The 19,802-nt window shown below is 34.4% G+C and overlaps 3 protein-coding genes and 2 long non-coding RNA genes across 5 annotated transcripts; 4 read left to right on the forward strand and 1 right to left on the reverse strand.

The window, feature by feature from the left end:
• Window positions 1-1,768: 1,768 nt before the first annotated feature.
• Window positions 1,769-6,940, forward strand: LOC124454065. Its single transcript, XR_006951328.1, has 2 exons — window positions 1,769-2,162; window positions 6,570-6,940. It is a non-coding gene; the product is annotated as an uncharacterized LOC124454065 (long non-coding RNA).
• A 15-nt stretch (window positions 6,941-6,955) lies between these two features.
• LOC124454064 lies at window positions 6,956-8,090 on the forward strand. The gene is made up of 2 exons (XR_006951327.1): window positions 6,956-7,575; window positions 7,737-8,090. It is a non-coding gene; the product is annotated as an uncharacterized LOC124454064 (long non-coding RNA).
• Window positions 8,091-9,459: 1,369 nt separating this feature from the next.
• Window positions 9,460-11,063, forward strand: LOC124454063. The gene has a single exon (XM_047004869.1). The coding sequence runs from the start codon at window positions 9,483-9,485 to the stop codon at window positions 11,001-11,003; it is 1,521 nt and encodes a 506-aa protein (XP_046860825.1). The 5' UTR covers window positions 9,460-9,482; the 3' UTR covers window positions 11,004-11,063.
• Window positions 11,064-11,805: 742 nt separating this feature from the next.
• On the reverse strand, window positions 11,806-14,964 carry LOC124454062. The gene is made up of 3 exons (XM_047004868.1): window positions 13,364-14,964; window positions 12,847-12,933; window positions 11,806-12,502 (listed from the first exon to the last, which is right to left on the reverse strand). Exons 1-3 carry the CDS (start codon window positions 14,897-14,899, stop codon window positions 11,999-12,001), a joined length of 2,127 nt encoding a protein of 708 aa, XP_046860824.1. The 5' UTR covers window positions 14,900-14,964; the 3' UTR covers window positions 11,806-11,998.
• A 641-nt stretch (window positions 14,965-15,605) lies between these two features.
• On the forward strand, window positions 15,606-17,020 carry LOC124454131. The gene is made up of 3 exons (XM_047004938.1): window positions 15,606-15,759; window positions 16,034-16,224; window positions 16,318-17,020. Exons 1-3 carry the CDS (start codon window positions 15,606-15,608, stop codon window positions 16,897-16,899), a joined length of 927 nt encoding a protein of 308 aa, XP_046860894.1. The 3' UTR covers window positions 16,900-17,020.
• Window positions 17,021-19,802: the final 2,782 nt, after the last annotated feature.

The following is a 19,802-nucleotide window of genomic DNA, read 5'->3' on the forward strand; positions in this document are numbered from 1 at the left end:
CATAGTTCCTGACTCGTCAATGTGATATTCGATTATTAATAGATATTATGAGTATATTAACACTCAAAACAAAACCTCATATGCCGATCAAAAAATAAGCAGCATGTATACAACGAGCTATTGCTATCGGTAAAACCACACTGAACTATAATGCTAATTGAAGTCCTAACTAACATGCCGAAAGTCCTGTTTGCGAAAGCTTTACGACATTTGCATCAGTATGAGGTCATTATGAGGCAAAACACTTAAATTGATAAGATCAATAATAGGTTTGTAGGAAAATAAAATAGTATATGACTATACTTCTGACCTAGCTTGTATAGCAAGGTAAATGGTTCAAATTAAGGAATAGCATCGCGTGGTTAAAACTATATTTTAGATATTTGGTGAGTTGTAAGCAGAATAACAATTAGTGCCAGCAAACAACAAGGCAACACCAGCATAACAAAAATGCTACACAATGATAGTTTTGAAAATTAAACGGTTTGTGGACATTTAGTATTAGAAGATGCTGTTTAAAACCACTAACCCTCTGAAAATGCAAAGCTTGGCTTTCGTCAAAACTGTCATTGAATTATGCTTGCCGCAGCTAACGTATAGATTAAAATGTATTGTCTTGACTGTTGCAATATCAAAGAAGGACCAGGCCTATTTGCTTAAAATTAACAGTTATTGCCACCCATCTCATGTGACTTCATAGTGAAGAAAAAAGATCACAAAGTGGCAATAGAATTATTGTTGATAACTGGCATGTTTATGATCGTCAACGTAAGTGCGTTGTTGGTGCTTGTTTAAATGACGTTTAAAAATTCTTAGAGCAATCATCGCCAAAGTCAACTCAGTCAAGAAAAGAAAAATCTCAGTATTTTGTCGGGTTCATACATCACATGGTTGTTTAAGCAGGAAATATGTTGGTGTTTAAGTGTCTATAATTTGTATTGTTGTCAGCATAGTTCCTGACTCGTCAATGTGATATTCGATTATTAATAGATATTATGAGTATATTAACACTCAAAACAAAACCTCATATGCCGATCAAAAAATAAGCAGCATGTATACAACGAGCTATTGCTATCGGTAAAACCACACTGAACTATAATGCTAATTGAAGTCCTAACTAACATGCCGAAAGTCCTGTTTGCGAAAGCTTTACGACATTTGCATCAGTATGAGGTCATTATGAGGCAAAACACTTAAATTGATAAGATCAATAATAGGTTTGTAGGAAAATAAAATAGTATATGACTATACTTCTGACCTAGCTTGTATAGCAAGGTAAATGGTTCAAATTAAGGAATAGCATCGCGTGGTTAAAACTATATTTTAGATATTTGGTGAGTTGTAAGCAGAATAACAATTAGTGCCAGCAAACAATTAGGCAACACCAGCATAACAAAAATGCTACACAATGATAGTTTTGAAAATTAAACGGTTTGTGGACATTTAGTATTAGAAGATGCTGTTTAAAACCACTAACCCTCTGAAAATGCAAAGCTTGGCTTTCGTCAAAACTGTCATTGAATTATGCTTGCCGCAGCTAACGTATAGATTAAAATGTATTGTCTTGACTGTTGCAATATCAAAGAAGGACCAGGCCTATTTGCTTAAAATTAACAGTTATTGCCACCCATCTCATGTGACTTCATAGTGAAGAAAAAAGATCACAAAGTAGCAATAGAATTATTGTTGATAACTGGCATGTTTATGATCGTCAACGTAAGTGCTTGTTGGTGCTTGTTTGAATGACGTTTAAAAATTCTTAGAGCAATCATCGCCAAAGTCAACTCAGTCAAGAAAAGAAAAGTCTCAGTATTTTGTCGGGTTCATACATCACATGGTTGTTTGAGAAGGAAATATGTTGGTGTCTAAGTGCCTATAATTTGTATTGTTGTCAGCATAGTTCCTGACTCGTCAATGTGATATTCGATTATTAATAGATATTATGAGTATATTAATACTCAAAACAAAACTTCATATGCCGATCAAAAAATAAGCAGCATGTATACAACGAGCTATTGCTATCGGTAAAACCACACTAAACTATAATGCTAATTGAAGTCCTAACTAAGATGCTGAAAGTCCTGTTTGCGAAAGCTTTACGACATTTGCATCAGTATGAGGTCTTATGAGCAAAACAATTAAATGGATAAGATCAATAACAGGTTTGTAGGAAAATAAAATAGAGTTATAAGCCCTAAACTATTCAAATGACGAAGCTTGTATAGCAAGGAAAATGGTTGAAAATAAGGTTAGAATTGTGCGGTTAAAACTATATTTTAGATATTCGGTGAGTTGTTAGCAGAATAACAATTAGCGCCAACAAAGAATTAGGCAGCACCATTATAACAAATAAAATGAGAACAGTTGACAAAAATTTTGTTCAATATGCTACACAATGATATTTTTAAAAATTAAAATATTTGTGGACAATTCGTATTACAAGATCCTGTTTAAAATCACTAACTCTCTGCAAATGCAAAGCTTGGCTTTCGTCAAAACTGTCATTGAATTATGCTTGCCGCAGCTAAAGTATAGATTAAAATGTATTGTTTTGACTGTTACAATATCAAAGAAGGACCAGATTGGAGTAATGCTTTGAGTTGCGAGTATTTGTTTTGAATGTTTGCTCGTTTCGAATTGCGTACGTTGCTTGATTTGAAATGTAGATGTTCGATTTGTGATGATTGGATTTTTACAGTGAATTTACCTAGGTACAAATTTTAACTGGTTTTCTTCAGGAATTTTTCGTGGTGAGGATTGAAAACCTCCTTGTGGTGACCATTGGGCACCAGCATGTTTTGTGAGAAGAGTATTGATAATTTTTCTTGCTTATTAATTGCATAAATTTCTTACTTTGTCCGTGTCGTTTGACTTCGTCCATCCAAAACGTATTTAAGCAAACTTAACATTCCTTAAAGCATCACGAACTCAAAATAACGTATAATTCTGAAGCATTGATACTTGAACAAAGTTCCCATTCAAAATTTCCATTAAAATGTGTTATTGTTTTTTAAATCTTGACTTAAATCAATCAACTAGTCACAAGTAATCAAATATTGTCTTGGTCAATTTCTGCAAGCAGATAAATATGCTCTCCCATGATCACAGTTATTTAAACTAATGTGAAATAACTCTACTGTATACTGCAAATACAAAATAATTTTAAATTCTGGTAGTCTTAAATTGTTTAGTCAGAGAAATTAAAAACTCATCGATATTGATACCAGTAAACAGACTGTGCACAAAGGTGGGAACAATTCATTCAAATTACTTTACTATAAATGCATCCTAGTGACAATGGTCTAAGTAATCTCAGCTTTTTAATACCAATGTTAACTACATAAGATGCTTTTGCCTAATGGTTATTGTGAGGTTCTCAGCCTTGACCACGAAAACATTAATCTTGCAAAAAATCACTATAAAAAATGACTTCGTTTACAACGTGATAAGTCCTTTTAACTTCCTGTCTGAAATTAAAATTACAGGTCATTAAATGCTAAGTATTGGCAATGGGTCAACTTAAACGGTTCATCATGAATGCTTTTAGGGTAATTTTGTTTCTTCGCCCAATTCAAATAGGTCTTTTTCTCCTTTAAAGCAATTCATGTAACTGAACATTATTTATAACCAATCATTTTGTCTATGGATATAGTTTGTGTTGTACTAATTTTTTTCTATTAAGTCAAATGATCTTGTTACTGTTGTATCATCGTGAATATCTATTTGGAAAAATCAATCATTTTACACAACTCGTAGTGAAGTTTAACTAGTTTAAGTCATAGGTTTTAAATGGAAAAGATCTCTTTTTATATCTAAAGTCTTCATCTCATATTTTTATCAAATTTATCTCTTTGCACGTAAACAGACACGTATTGAATTGTATATAATTCCTTCTATTATTCGGGAATTGCATAATGCAATAATTATTAGCGCGTTTCAAACGGTCATTACTATAATTGATGATCAAGGTCACTGCAAACTCTGGTCTAAAACAAACTGCTTCTTTGAAATTATGAAATAGGATGTCTTCTTTCAATCAATCTCTCACATACTTATATTTACAACGTTTATACACAAAGTTTAAATATATATGTAGAATATAAAAAATGTAGGATTTTATCTCCTTTTACCAAGTAAAATAGACAAAGAAATATAACAGGTCATACTTCTATTCCAAGTATTGACACAGCATCAATTTACGGCGTTGAGTCGGTATATGATTTCCGGTGTATTTGATTTCAAATTGTTCGATTTATTTTTAAAAGTAAAAGTATACAGCAGTTGAAATTGTTAGCTCTTATTGAACGTAGGTGCAAACACTCTATAGAATCCTAAAACTTTGACCTTCTATGGTCTGTAACGCACGTTCGATGTGAAGATTTTATGCTCCATTGGAGTAATGCTTTGAGTTGCGAGTATTTGTTTTGAATGTTTGCTCGTTTCGAATTGTGTACGTTGCTTGATTTGAAATGTAGATGTTCGATTTGTGATGATTGGATTTTTACAGTGAATTATGACGCGTATACGTTTATAAATGCACCTACTAATAAACCTATTATCATTTAAAAGAAGAACTTGTGTATCTAGTCTAATACTCAATCGGAAATGGCAAAATTGTTTTGTGACGACATGTATTTTAGTATCACACAAACTTTGCTGGAAGGACATAGAATCGACCGTCTTAATGAATTTCATGCGGTTTTCCACCACCACTATTACCAATGATATTATCAAGTACATTAATTACACAAACAAAACTTACAAGGCACAGATGTTTGCTTTGAGACAACTGATCAAATTTAAATATTTTACTGTAGCTTGAATGCGGACCTTGAACTCTTTATATTACCAATTTAAGCCCTCTCCTTTTTTATTGCGTAGTTCGAAAATTTCTTGCATATAAACAGACCGACATATGTTCACAAATTTTGCCTCCAAAGTTAGGTATTATTTGCGAATTGTGTAACTTACAGTAGCGATTCGCGGGTAGGATGTCACGGGCTTAAAAATCTCTAATTTTCATAGGAAACATAGAAAATTTAAAGTTCCAATTTTCTACGAAGTTGATGCAGAGTTCTAAGGAAGTCTTTATTTCTACGTGTACACAATTGAATGTGCTCTTGGAGCCAACGTTCTTTCCTGTCAACATCGAAATATGTCGCTAGCGCTTTGGATAATCATGATTTGTGTTTGTTGTACATATTCAAATATATATACATTCGATTTAAAGTTCATGGTTGAAGTCATGCTGAGTTCTATACTTACCAGCAGTTAACAAATCAAGAATTACAACTCGTATGCAACTAGAAATGTTGTTAATTTGACACTCACAAGATATTATAAAATAGATTAATAGAAAAGTTTGACTGTAACAAAAATTCCTGCGCATCTGAAATTTATTGTTATACCAAGGAACAGCAATTTTCTAGTAGATCGAAAGCTTAAATTCAACTATTAATTAAAATAGTTTGGGAATTCTATTATTAAAGGCTGCATAGTTGGATCAGCCCCAACAGTCAAGTTAAAGGCATTCCTTCGATCAAATTAAATGTACATTTGATGAGAAAACACTAAAAATGCGGCGAGGCTGGCTTCGAACATATTACAAAAATTTTTAACAAGACGAAATTGAATAAACTGTCTGACAAAAACAAATTAGCGAAGGTTTGAAAAATGTTTCGCATTAATACGTTTCAATAATATTTCCGTTAGTTAAAGTGAATAATAAAACAATTATTGAATTCATTTTTCGCATGATATCAAGAATTATTTATGCGCGCCGAGTTGGCTTCTGAATTGTTTGCAGATTTGCGACATTGGGTCCAAGCTCAAGTCCGAGCTCGAATCCGAGCTCGAGTCCTCTGCTCTTCAAATAGTATATCTCGAAATAAGTATATATTATTCAAATTTACACTACAGCTATATATTTGTCGTTGACTCATTGGGGACGTTCAACGCGCTCGACCCACAGCACGCCCACAAGTTTATGACAAGTTTAATTTCGGTAAATTATCGCGTTGTAGCAAATCAAGAAGCGTTTGACTGGTTTACATTTTAGTGCAACGCTAATCTTGATTTACTGAGAATTGCAGGTGACGGGTGACTATTAAGGACAATGTAAATAATATAACGAATATTATTCTGTGCAATATTGCACGGCTGCAGATCGAACGCACGTACGCAAGGATAACTATAAATCGTAAATAGTAACTTCATTTCTACTTATTACTGAAAATCTGACAGGATTATACAAACTGTAGGATGTGCGGGGTTTTAAAGTCGCCTGGGTTTTTTTTTCTGTGCCGCAAATTTGCAAATTCCTAAATTCGCCCTTGCCGATGATAACGACAGAAAAAAGGACAGATACCTTTTCAACGCACGAACTTAATTTGTTTTAATTTTAACTTAACATGTCAAAGCATACTAAATAATTTGATGCGAACAATAGAGTAAGATGTCAAGGTCAAAAATTTTTTATCAGATCAAAACCACAGGCGAACAGTTGTCACAACAATAGCATCACGTTTATATGAGAATGAAGTTATGCAAATTCAAATAATTAATTGCAGGTCCATTTCGCTGTTTACCTCGTTTGGAGAAAATTGAAAGTTCCAAACTACATTTCAACACCCAAGCAATCCTTTGGTAAGAACGACTTTAAAATGTGAAATGACGACATGCCGTTGTTTATTCCAATTGCAGATTTAAATATCAACATAACAAACTCACGGATCGAGGTGAAGGAACAATTATTTATATGCCATTAAATAATTAATTTGAAAAGCACGCAATCAGAATTATGTAGAACCGTTGTATTACTTTATTTTTGAAAGTTAAATCACGCTTTTAAGACAAAAATGAAATGCTCTTTTATCCATTATGGTGTACACATATTGCTATGCAAAAGATCATGATCGAGTAAAATATATGTTCTCAAAAATTTTCCAAATCTCAATGTTTTTTGTAATTATTACATTTAATTTCTGCCAGAAGCTGTAAAGACGAAAACTTCTCTCGTTTACACATTGCCACTTTTAAATATAACCCGTCGATAAAAAGTGCAGGAGTTCGCAAACGTATTTTAGACACATATTTCCGTACGTAGGTGTTTGTTCTCAAACTTACCGACACGTACACACGCATACCAACACATACAAGTCGTAAGCACAGGCAGATAAGTCACGTGTCGGATGAGATAATATAAAAGAAACAAGTTTTCGGATTTGTCACAAACAGTTAGTTGCGATTAAGAAAGGAAATATTTCCATTTCAGTCATGTCGATCACATTTAAAAATGAAGGTGATGGTACTGTAGAGACTATTCACAGCCAAGATTTAAAGAATGGTTCTTATAACTTAAAGCCAGCCTTAACTAACTACACGATAGCCGAAAGCAACGGAGGTGCGTGGATTGTGTACAAAAGCTGTAGCCCTGAAGAAGAATGTGAAACAATAATTATAGAAGAGAGAACAGGATTTCAAAAACTGAATGGAATCAATGGTTCGGTAAGAATCATTCCAGGTAGTTCTGGCATAGTGCTGTTCCAGCATAGGAACTTTTGCGGAAAGTACAAGGTGAGAAATGTGCTAGTACGAAGAGAAAAAATGTAAAATATGCCGGCATATAGACGTTTTTCATTTATAATCAATAATCATCACTTTTAGACTAGCTAGCATTAATTATTTATGACGATTTAACGATGAGACCATTTTATGTGAGACAGATATTTTCACAGCTTTATGAAGAAGACCGATGTGATGATGTTAGCAAATATTTCGAGGGAGATAGTGAATGTGGCGATGGAGTGTCATCATACATCGTGACAGATCAACAATACGATTATCTCCTATTTCCTAATTTAAACTGCGAGGGTGGAAGTTTTGAAAATATAGCCAAAAGAGGAACACGGCTCAGCTATATTGGAGAAGATGAGAACGACAGAGTTAAAAGTTATAGTAAAGTACTATAACTGCTATTAAAAGGAACATTTTAATCTTCAATGCATGCAAACTAGTTATAGTTAATTACTCCACATATTTAAATTTACATTTTGTTTTTTTTTGTCATTTAATAAAATTTCCTTTTAAAATCGTTATTAATTTTCTCGGTAAATAATTTGAGATCCCATTTGTGATGTAAAAAAAGTACTACAACATTGCACATAAAGTAGTTTTCTAAAGGTTTTTAGCAAATGAGGACGGTGATCCTTTTTTAAACTTTACTAACTGAATCGACTTGACCAAATAATGTGTTCGCACGTGACGTCCCTGTTTTTCTGTACGTCATTGGGGTTAAAGAATCAACATGGCAGCTGTATTATTACCTAGGTACAAATTTTAATTGGTTTTCTTCAGGAATTTTTCGTGGTGAGGATTGAAAACCTCCTTGTGGTGACCATTGGGCACCAGCATGTTTTGTGAGAAGAGTATTGATAAGTTTTCTTGCTTATTAATTGCATAAATTTCTTACTTTGTCCGTGTCGATTGACTTCGTCCATCCAAAACGTATTTAAGCAAACTTAACATTCTTTAAAGCATCACGAACTCAAAATAACGTATAATTCTGAAGCATGATACTTGGACAAAGTTCCCATTCAAAATTTCCATTAAAATGTGTTATTGTTTTTTAAATCTTGACTTAAATCAATCAACTAGTCACAAGTAATCAAATATTGTCTTGGTCAATTTCTGCAAGCAGGTAAATATGCTCTCCCATGATCACAGTTATTTAAACTAATGTGAAATAACTCTACTGTATACTGCAAATACAAAATAATTTTAAATTCTGGTAGTCTTAAATTGTTTAGTCAGAGAAATTAAAAACTCATCGATATTGATACCTGTAAACAGACTGTGCACAAAGGTGGGAACAATTCATTCAAATTACTTTACTATAAATGCATCCTAGTGGCAATGGTCTAAGTAATCTCAGCTTTTTAAAACCAATGTTAACTACATAAGATGCTTTTGCCTAATGGTTATTGTGAGGTTCTCAGCCTTGACCACGAAAACATTAATCTTGCAAAAAATCACTATAAAAAATGACTTCGTTTACAACGTGATAAGTCCTTTTAACTTCCTGTCTGAAATTAAAATTACACGTCATTATGGGGCGCCAAATTGGTCTTTATTCTAACCTTACAATTATACGTGGCAAACTTTATATACTTCGAGGCAAATCTAAAAAATATATGCGAAACTTTTCATATACGTTTGAAACTTCTTGTATCGTATCGTCAAAATTTATAGCGCTCCAATTTTCATTTACGGTATGGCGAACTTTTTACATCGTATTCCAATTTTCATATACGGTATGGCGAACTTTTTACATCGTATTCCAATTTTCATATACGGTATGGCGAACTTTTTACATCGTCTTCCAATTTTCATATACGGTATGGCGAACTTTTTACATCGTGTTGCATAATGCTTTGCGATCTCACTTCGTTTACAGGTTTACGCGCTTTTTTCTCAAATTCAAAATGGCGGGTTTAGGAGGCATTGGAGGCTCGGAACACAGTCTTTATTCATTCTTTCAGAGAACTAAAGCAATTATTGCTGAAGCAGAGCATTTTATCATTTCAGAACACCTATTTTTTGACAATATCGACGGTTTAGAGCGCATACATGAGCGACTTTCAGATGCTGGAGACACTGTATTCACGTTAAAACAGAGAGCATTGAATCTTATGGATGATTTTGATATGGCGAGTTTTTATAATGACATGCACCAGTTATCCTTCTATTTAAGTCGACTTCAGAGTTTCTTTCAGAACCTTATCAACGACCTTCAGAATCAGATACCTTATACTCCAACCTACAATTGCCATAGAAGGTACACAGGTACAAGAGGTCAACCGCGACTCGAAATATCTAAGAGATTAGTAGAATGTCTAAGGGAATTGCACTTTTCTTGGACTAGAATCGCTGAATTATTGGGTATCTCAACAAAAACATTACAACGAAGACGTGTAGAGTTTCAAATTGATGTAGAAGAATCTTGGTCTACCATAAGTGACATTGAACTTAGAGAAACAATGCAAGAGATTATGAGTGTTACTCCAGGAATAGGACAAACACGTATGGTAGGTGCACTGAGGAGCCGAAATATAAGGGTCCAACGGTCACGTGTGAGGACATTAATGCGTGAATTGGATCCAGTTGGAACAGCACTTCGTTGGCGGGGAGCAATTCGCAGAAGAAATTACAATGTGGGTTGTGCAAATGCTCTGTGGCACATCGACGGGAACCATAAAATGATTCGCTGGCGAATGGTGGTTCATACATCCATTGATGGCTACTCCAGGTTGATACCATATTTAAGCTGTGCTACTAACAACAAAGCAAACACAGTTTTAGAATTATTCCAAGATGCATGTCGTTCATATGCATTACCTTCAAGAGTGAGATGTGATCATGGACTTGAAAATGTGGGTGTTGCTCGAATGATGTTGGAGTGCCGTGGAACAAACAGGGGAAGTATCATCACAGGTGCTTCAGTTCACAACCAACGAGTTGAAAGGCTTCATAGAGATGTTACTACTGGTGTTCTAAAGGCTTATATTGATCAATTTAACATGATGGAACGTTCGGGTCTTCTTAATCCTGCCAATGAGGTACATCTTCTTGCACTACAGCTTGTTTTTGTCACAGTCATTAATCAGTCCTTACAAGAGTTTGTTAATCAATGGAATCACCATGGAATCAGTACTGAAGGAGGGCTATCGCCTTTGCAACTTTGGTCAGAAAGCATTGTAAGATGTGCAACACAAAGCAACTCAACTTTAGACAATGTACTATCAAGCAATGAAGTTGAATCATATGAAATAGAAGCACGTGATGAAATTGAAAATGTAGCTGGTGTGGTTGTACCTGAAACAACACTAAATTTAACTGAAGATCAGTTTGCCTATATTGCAGCTTTAGCAAGTCAAAACAACAACTTATTTGACAAAGTTCACACGTACATGCATGTTGTGAATGCCATTAACGCAATGTTTTAAGAATTTTTAGAAGAGTGAACCACTTGCATAAAGAAAATGTTATTACCTTTGTAAAAAAAATTTGTATGATTTTTGTCTGAGCATGCACTTAGTAATTAATTTCAACTTTAATGTTTTCATGAAAACGCACATGGTAATACTCGATTGAAAATGGTGGTGGCATAACATATATAATTGCTTTTGAAATGAAAAGTTCGACCTTTACTCGGTCTTACTGTACAATTTCATAGCCTCTAATACTGTTATATTAAACATCTGAATACATAATCCCATTTTAGAATTTTTCTTAGGAGGGTGCTGGGGAATTTTTTTGGAAGGTGCGCTTCCCCCTGCCACCCCCAGATAATCTGCCCCTGATGATCATGCATGTCAATGCAATTGAAGTATATATCAAGGCACACAGTAACTATGTGTAAGATTGCTCTGTAATATTCATGTAATAATATATGTAGATATGCCTGACTAATTTCAACAATTTGTCAAGCAATGTCGACTATTACAGTAAGAATTGGCAACAAAAATTAAGTTTGCCATCTATGTTAGGGAATACATTTGAAACATTGGAAACTCTTTCAATTTCCGAGTAAATACATTGAAATAAAAACAACTTATTAAGCAACAATCAAAATGCTTTTGCCATCTTGAATTTGTACCTTCATTAACAGATATGACGTAACAACAAGGGTAAAATGACATGATTCTTCTAAAGCAGCGACCTTCTTCATGGCAAGGCTATTTTTGCAAATTTCATAATTTCTTGTCTGCTTATGATGTCACTTATTAAAAATAATGACTACGTAAATCCAAGAATTGTTATTTTTATTGCCAATATCTTAACTGAACTAGAAAAATTTAACGAAAGATAACATTTAAAAAATGTTCCAAAACTTTAACAATTAAACACTAACAATACTTAAAACTAAAACGTAACATTTCATCAAACTATATTTGTTGCTATATTCTTATGTAGTCTATGAATGCCTACTTCTATATTCCTACGGAGAAGTAAATGACTGCTTAGATGACTCAAGAACAGCTTTTAATGATGCATTGAATGACTTTTGATCAATAAGCTGGTTTGGAAGAGTAACACTAAATAGGCAAGTAGAAGCAAAAAACGAAGTGGCACTATTGAATTTTACTTTTATCTTACCTAATCCAAAATTTGGCAGTCTGGTGGAACCTGTAGTAAAAATCAGAAATTTTTCAAGAATTGGATGATCTGCATTAAGAATAAATTGCTGCAGATTATTAGCAATTGTTGACTCGCATTCATTTAACACATCTGGGAACTCAAGAACATCAACCACTGCTGATGGGCTCATTTCTTGTTCACTGCATGGAACAAATAGTTCTTGAAACTTGTCTGGGAATTCTTTCATTTTATCTCTAAATCCAAGTGTATTCAATCCTTCAGCAATTTGGTCAAGAACAATCTTTCGCCGGCCAATGACATCATGGATGATTAGTAGTTGAATAATCTTCCTTTTATTTTCATTCTGGTATAAAATTACAATACATAAAAAATAAACAAAAAGCTGATAAATAAAGGGCAAAAATTCATAAACTATGCATGTGTCACAGACCAATGATTCTTTGTGCTTATGGTCACGTTTTATGTTTCAAATCGAATTGCATCATATTAAGTAATATACTATGGCTAAGACAATGGACATATAAATCATCAAAGATGCGTAGCACGACTACCTATTTAGTTCCAAGTATGCAAAGGATCACTAGCATCATACTTATCATTATTTAGTTAAGAAAAATAACAAGTGAATGCAGACACCATAATGCTTTTTAACTAAAAAATATCTGAAAAAAATCACATTATACATACAGTTAACATTTCTGTAAGGCCACATTCAGATATGATGTTGAGACACTCATCCTGATCTAAGTTTTGCACATCATCAGCATCATCTATCTACAATACATATACAACAGAAATCACAACATTGCAATGATAGAGTTGTTAGATCAATTACTAAAATAATTCTAAGTTAATACAATTGAAATTATTTGTCAAACTTAGATGCATTAATGCTCAATAGTTTGACATATTAAGTGGCAGGGTGCGGTGCATCCTGACATTTTACTTTACTTTGCTAACACAATGCGCCTTAACTTGTTTAAGAGGGCTTTTGCAGCTTGACAGGTTAACAGAAGTAATGTATCAGCTATTTTAAATACTGAGAACCGATTAAGCACAGCATCCTGATATTTACTCAACCCTATGTAATCCCTCGTAATTGTTTTGTATACCATGAATGACCTGCTACACTATTATCAGTTAAAGCCGAGGTTTTATAATTTTTGCTTAAACCATGCAAAACAATGCGTAATAGGCATATCACCTGATCAATGAAATTCTTTATGTGTGCAGTACATTCTCCAATGTTTGCAGTTCTCATAGCCAGTTCAAAATTACCAGTGGAAAAATATCTGTACACCGAAGGACTGAATATCGGAAAACCAGGTCCACCTTGCAAAATACTATGGACAATAATTGTTCCGATATATTTCATAATTCCTGACGCAACAACACCAGCATTATATACTGGACTTTGGTAGGCATCACCTTCAAAAAACATTTCACTCACTTTATTGAGCAAATTTGTAAAAAACTGCCTGGCAACCCCTCCAGTATCAACTGCTGGTTGTCCTTTGTAAATAACTCTCAATGGTTTCCTTTCATCAAAATTGGGATCTTTATAATAGGACATTGCATCACTAAAAAGGTCCTCCTCCTCAACTTTTAATTTTTCTTTTTCTTTACATAGTTTTTTTGAAAGATCTTCAAGTATAGAATTTAATGTCGCCTCTTCAGACAAAGAAGAGACACCTTGAATAAGAACTTCATCATCAGTATCTTCATTAATTGATAATAATTGCTCGTTGCTGTTTGCAGAAAGTGCCAAAGCTGCTCTATCTACAGTCCCACTTACTTCTAAAGCATGACGTAACACATCACCATCCTTGTTTGGAAACATTTCTCGTAAGGTAGCTTCACTCCCTTTATTACTTGTTATAGACGAAGAGCATGGCTCATTGTTATTGAAAACTTGCTCTTGACTGGAAACTAAAGAGCTTGGCATATCCAAAGATGTTTCAGAAAATGTTTCTGTTCCTGGACTAAATGTACCTTCATCATCATCGGGAAGATCCTCTTTTGGTCTTATATAAATACTTCCTTGTCCGGAAAGGCTTAAAACTCGAGCAGAAGTGAATTGAACACCTCCTGCCAGCTTTGGAGTGACAATTTGACCATAGCAAGATTTGACAAAGTCAATATCAATATTATTTTCTTCTAGGATAGGAAACCATTGATATATTTTGTTTTTGAGTTCAAACTCATCCCAAGACTTGTCAATTGGGCATGCATGTACTACAAATCCTCTATTTTCAAGCTGACATCTTGTTTGATGAGTTGGTACTGCTTGAGATGTGGAAAATGGAAGTAGGACAAGATCTTTGTGAACAATACAATGTTTCTTTAACTTTTTTGATGGTGGTCTTTTGATTTTCTTTGATGAAGTAGTTGATGAAAGTGTTGGAAACGACCATCGAAGAGCCGCAGGTACATCTGCACTGCTTCTTTGCCCACGTGTCATTGCAATATTATTTGTGTTTGAATTTGGGCAGTTTGAAACGGATTGACTCAGTCTGTTGGACGGAAGACTTGGTCGATTTAGGGGTAGAGAAGTTACGGACAAAGAATTTCCTTCAATATTTCCCCCATCTTCCTGAGTCAAAGTTGCCTGAGAATTTGATTCTATCAGACGACGTTCAATTGTCAAAGTATTTCTATCATCGAAATTATCCAGAAGATTACGCGCCTCCTGAGCAAGATTTGATATAGCAGCCCGAAAGTTTCCAGTATTTTCAGCCATGTAGTGAGAGTTTATTTTGATTGAATTATTACGTTTAAAGTCGAGATAGCACAATGCCGAATGCAAACATGTTGTCAATATGGCGGCGTCAAAATCAAAACAATACACTTCTCTCAAAACCTGGGACCTGGGCACTAATATATTTAAATTCATATGAAATCCAAAGTGGGATCGCAAAGCATTAGGCAACACGATGTAAAAAGTTCGCCATACCGTATATGAAAATTGGAATACGATGTAAAAAGTTCGCCATACCGTATATGAAAATTGGAATACGATGTAAAAAGTTCGCCATACCGTATATGAAAATTGGAATACGATGTAAAAAGTTCGCCATACCGTATATGAAAATTGGAACGCTATAAATTTTGACGATACGATACAAGAAGTTTCGAACGTATATGAAAAGTTTCCCATATATTTTTTAGACTTGCCTCGAAGTATATAAAGTTTGCCACGTATAATTGTAAAGCCTGTGACACACGACGTGGTCTCTGAGACTTTTGTTTCCGAGACCTGGTCTCCGACACAAAGTTTCGCAATGTGTCATCTAGGTTTCGGACACTTTTTGTTTCGGAGATTTTTTGAGATTAGGTCTCCGAAATAGAAACGTGTTCTAATTTCAGAGACAAGTCTCCGAGACAAAAAACTTTCGGCCAATTAAATATCACAATTAAAGTCACGTGGTATGAGACAGAAAAACAAGATGGCGGTCGAATGGACAAGGGATAAAGTTGAACGTTTGGCAGAGTTGTGGGAGGCTAAACCAGTATTGTATAATACAACGCTCCCTGACTATCATGATAGAGTGGCTAGGAGGAATGCAATTGCGGAGATAGCGAGTGCTTTAGAAATGAGTGGTGAGTAAGCATTTTTTACTGAATTCAGATTGATAAGTATACCGAATCCCATTACGTTGTAATACTTATGAAGTAAATATTTATGTGCATTTAAATGACGATAATAAAGAATAGGGCTGATTTCTATTGTTATAAACGATTTTCCAACTATTGCAGAATGACAATTTATTTCAACATGTTTCAGGCTTTCAGCAGTCAGCCACTGTTTTATTACATTCAGTTTTTCAGCCTGTTTGAACGGGAAAATATGTCTCATGTTGTTTCCGCTTTATAGCAATGGATGTTTCTTGCAAAATCAAAAACCTTAGAAGTCAGTTCTGCAAAGAAATTGCCAAAGGCACCAAACCCAAAAGTGGTTCTGCCACAGATGATGTCACACCAAAGTCCAAATGGCAATATTTGACACTGCTTTTGTTTTTAAAAGATCATGTGGAATGTAGATCATCTCGCTCCAATCTTGATAAAGTATGTTGTCTTGTTTGAGAACTTAGTTTGAGCTAATGCAACATGTATGTTTAGGGTTTACTTTGAAGTAATTTATTTTTCTCTTTTATATAGGAGAGATCAAGTAAAAATAGCAACACTAGCAACTCTACTTTTCTTGAAGAAGAGCAAGAACAAAAAGATGATAACAATGAACTAGATCAAAATGTTTCAATCACATCTTCCACAAAGCGCCCAATTAATGTCTCAGACAAGGAATCAAGAGCTACAAAAGCACAAAAAAGAGATATTGAAGAAAGAGGAATTTTGAAAAAAGCTGGAGATCTCCTAGAAATTATTGCATCAGGGAAAAAATCAAGCTTGAGTTCAGTCCATGTTTCTTCTGCTGATGAAAGTACTGATGATTTGTTTGGAAGGTATATTGCATCTGAAATTAAATGTATTGAAAATGATTCAGCAAAAAGGTTGGCTAAAGTACGAATACAGAATATTTTGTTTGAAGCACAGTCAACTTCAGTTTGTACAACTTTCTCCACTACAAGTCCAGTACCCTATTCCAGTTCTCACTACAGTCACAGCCCATGCTCATCTGTACAATCAGGCACTAGTGACAGTCCTAGTCCTACATCTTATCAGCCTTTGACTAATCAATTGGTATTTGATCAGATGGCTGAAAAGACCTACCAAACTCTTTAGAACAAGAACAAGAACAAAAATAAATATAAATAGTTTTTTGCTTTTTATTTTATACAAAAACTAGTTGATAACAAAAGTTGGTGACACAGAAGGTAAAAAAACATGTTTTTTAGTAAATTTACATGGGTGTTGTGCTTGACGATCTTTCATTTTTTGTCTATAATATCATGCAATACATTGTACCATTTTGGTCTAAATAATCAAATATTACTAACCCAAGATCAAGCTTTGTTTATATTTTGCTCATGTTTGTTTATATTTTGCTCATGTTTGCTTATATTTTGCTCATTTGCCAAGGAACTGATCCTGCATCTGAACTAAAGTAGTTGCAGATGTGTTCTCGAACAGATTGGGCTGTAGATGTTGATCTGTTACTTCCTTGCTGTCCCAAAGAAGTCATCCCACTTGCAATAGGTTGACTTCTCCATTCACCTTCAATCACATCATGGGTAAAATGATCCTCTCTATCCATCATAAACTGTGGAGTGTAAATGTTCCATCCTTCATTTCTGGCTCGCAAAAAGTTGTGCAAGGAGCAACAAGCTAAAACTACCTTTTCACCTGAATCAGGTTGTAGGGCTATTGGTGTCATGAATACCCTAAATCTATTTGCTAATATGCCAAAAGCCTTTTCTACTATTCTGCGAACTCGGCTTAACCTGTAATTGAATATGCGTTGTTTCATTGTCATGCTGCGTTGACCATATGGTTTCATCAGATAAGGTTTGAGTGGAAAAGCATCATCTGCCACAATTACATATGGGATTTGAGTTACATCACCTGGCAAGGATGTCGGACTTGGCAGGTTTAGGCTGTTTGTTTCCAGTGCATTGCTTAGTGATGATTCTCTGAACACTCCACCATCAGATACTCTACCATTTTTACCAATGTCAATATACAGAAATTTGTAGTCAGCATCAACCAATGCTAGAAGTACAATACTAAAGTTGTTTTTATAGTTAAAATAAAAGGAACCACTATTGTTGGGTGCCTTCAATAATATGTGCTTCCCATCCAAAGCACCCACGCAGTTAGGGAAGTTTCATCTCTCTGAAAAAGCTTGTTCTACTTTCCTCCAATCCTCTTCAGTTGTTGGAACCTACATGTAAAACAATTAGAATACTGCTTTACTGCAACCAACAAGTATTTGTATTGCCAATTAAATTAGCGAGGATAATGTTAATATATGTATTTTTAGAGGAAACAATTACCTTAATGTAATCCTTGAGGACTTCTGATAAAGCATCACATGTTTCTGGGATTATTTGCCCCATAGTTTGTCTTGCTATCCTGTACAAGAATTGTAAGCTGCTGTACGATTCACCTAGAGAAACACAATGAATGTCTCGCTTCTATTCAAACAACGTCATTACATGTTTAGCCTAAAGTCCACACATGTCCCCACGCTCACTTTTCATCGATACTGATACATAAGTTAGCAATTACAAACCTGTTGCTAAGAAACGTAGGGTTACTGCCAAACGTTCACCTGCTGGAATAGAACGTCTCATGTTTGTATCTTTTTTTGTTATTAATGGCGTAATCAAGCTTTCTAGGACACCAAACGATTCCGGATCCATTCGTAGAAATTTTTTGTATCCATTCGAATCTGACAAGCGCAATTCTTTCACTAAATGCTGGTATGCCCCATACTGCTGTCTTTTTTTCATCCATTCTCTTATCCAAACAGTTCTTTTTTTCTGTCTTCTGCGTCGTTGTTTAATTGCTATGTATAAAACAATGGCAGCACAAGTAGCAGCGGTCAGGTCGTCTCCCGCCATATTTCAAAAACAAACAAAATGACTCCGCAAAGTTTCAGAAACATTTAGTTCGTTTGTCATGTTAAGTTTCTGAAAGTTTTGTATCGGAGACCATGTCTCGGAAACAAAAGTCTCGGAGACCACGTCGTGTGTCACAGGCTTAAGTTTAGAATAAAGTCCAATTTGGCGCCCCATAGGTCATTAAATGCTAAGTATTGGCAATGGGTCAACTTAAACGGTTCATCATGAATGCTTTTAGGGTAATTTTGTTTCTTCGCCCAATTCAAATAGGTCTTTTTCTCCTTTAAAGCAATTCATGTAACTGAACATTATTTATAACCAATCATTTTGTCTATGGATGTAGTTTGTGTTGTACTAATTTTTTTCTATTAAGTCAAATGATCTTGTTACTGTTGTATCATCGTGAATATCTATTTGGAAAAATCAATCATGTTACACAACTCGTAGTGAAGTTTAACTAGTTTAAGTCATAGGTTTTAAATGGAAAAGATCTCTTTTTATATCTAAAGTCTTCATCTCATATTTTATCAAATTTATCTCTTTGCACGTAAACAGACACGTATTGAATTGTATATAATTCCTTCTATTATTCGGGAATTGCATAATGCAATAATTATTAGCGCGTTTCAAACGGTCATTACTATAATTGATGATCAAGGTCACTGCAAACTCTGGTCTAAAACAAACTGCTTCTTTGAAATTATGAAATAGGATGTCTTCTTTCAATCAATCTCTCACATACTTATATTTACAACGTTTATACACAAAGTTTAAATATATATGTAGAATATAAAAAATGTAGGATTTTATCTCCTTTTACCAAGTAAAATAGACAAAGAAATATAACAGGTCATACTTCTATTCCAAGTATTGACACAGCATCAATTTACGGCGTTGAGTCGGTATATGATTTCCGGTGTATTTGATTTCAAATTGTTCGATTTATTTTTAAAAGTAAAAGTATACAGCAGTTGAAATTGTTAGCTCTTATTGAACGTAGGTGCAAACACTCTATAGAATCCTAAAACTTTGACCTTCTATGGTCTGTAACGCACGTTCGATGTGAAGATTTTATGCTCCATTGGAGTAATGCTTTGAGTTGCGAGTATTTGTTTTGAATGT

The sequence above is a fragment of the Xenia sp. Carnegie-2017 genome, unplaced genomic scaffold (assembly GCF_021976095.1).
Source record: "Xenia sp. Carnegie-2017 unplaced genomic scaffold, XeniaSp_v1 HiC_scaffold_3, whole genome shotgun sequence".
NCBI classification, from domain to species: domain Eukaryota; kingdom Metazoa; phylum Cnidaria; class Anthozoa; order Malacalcyonacea; family Xeniidae; genus Xenia; species Xenia sp. Carnegie-2017.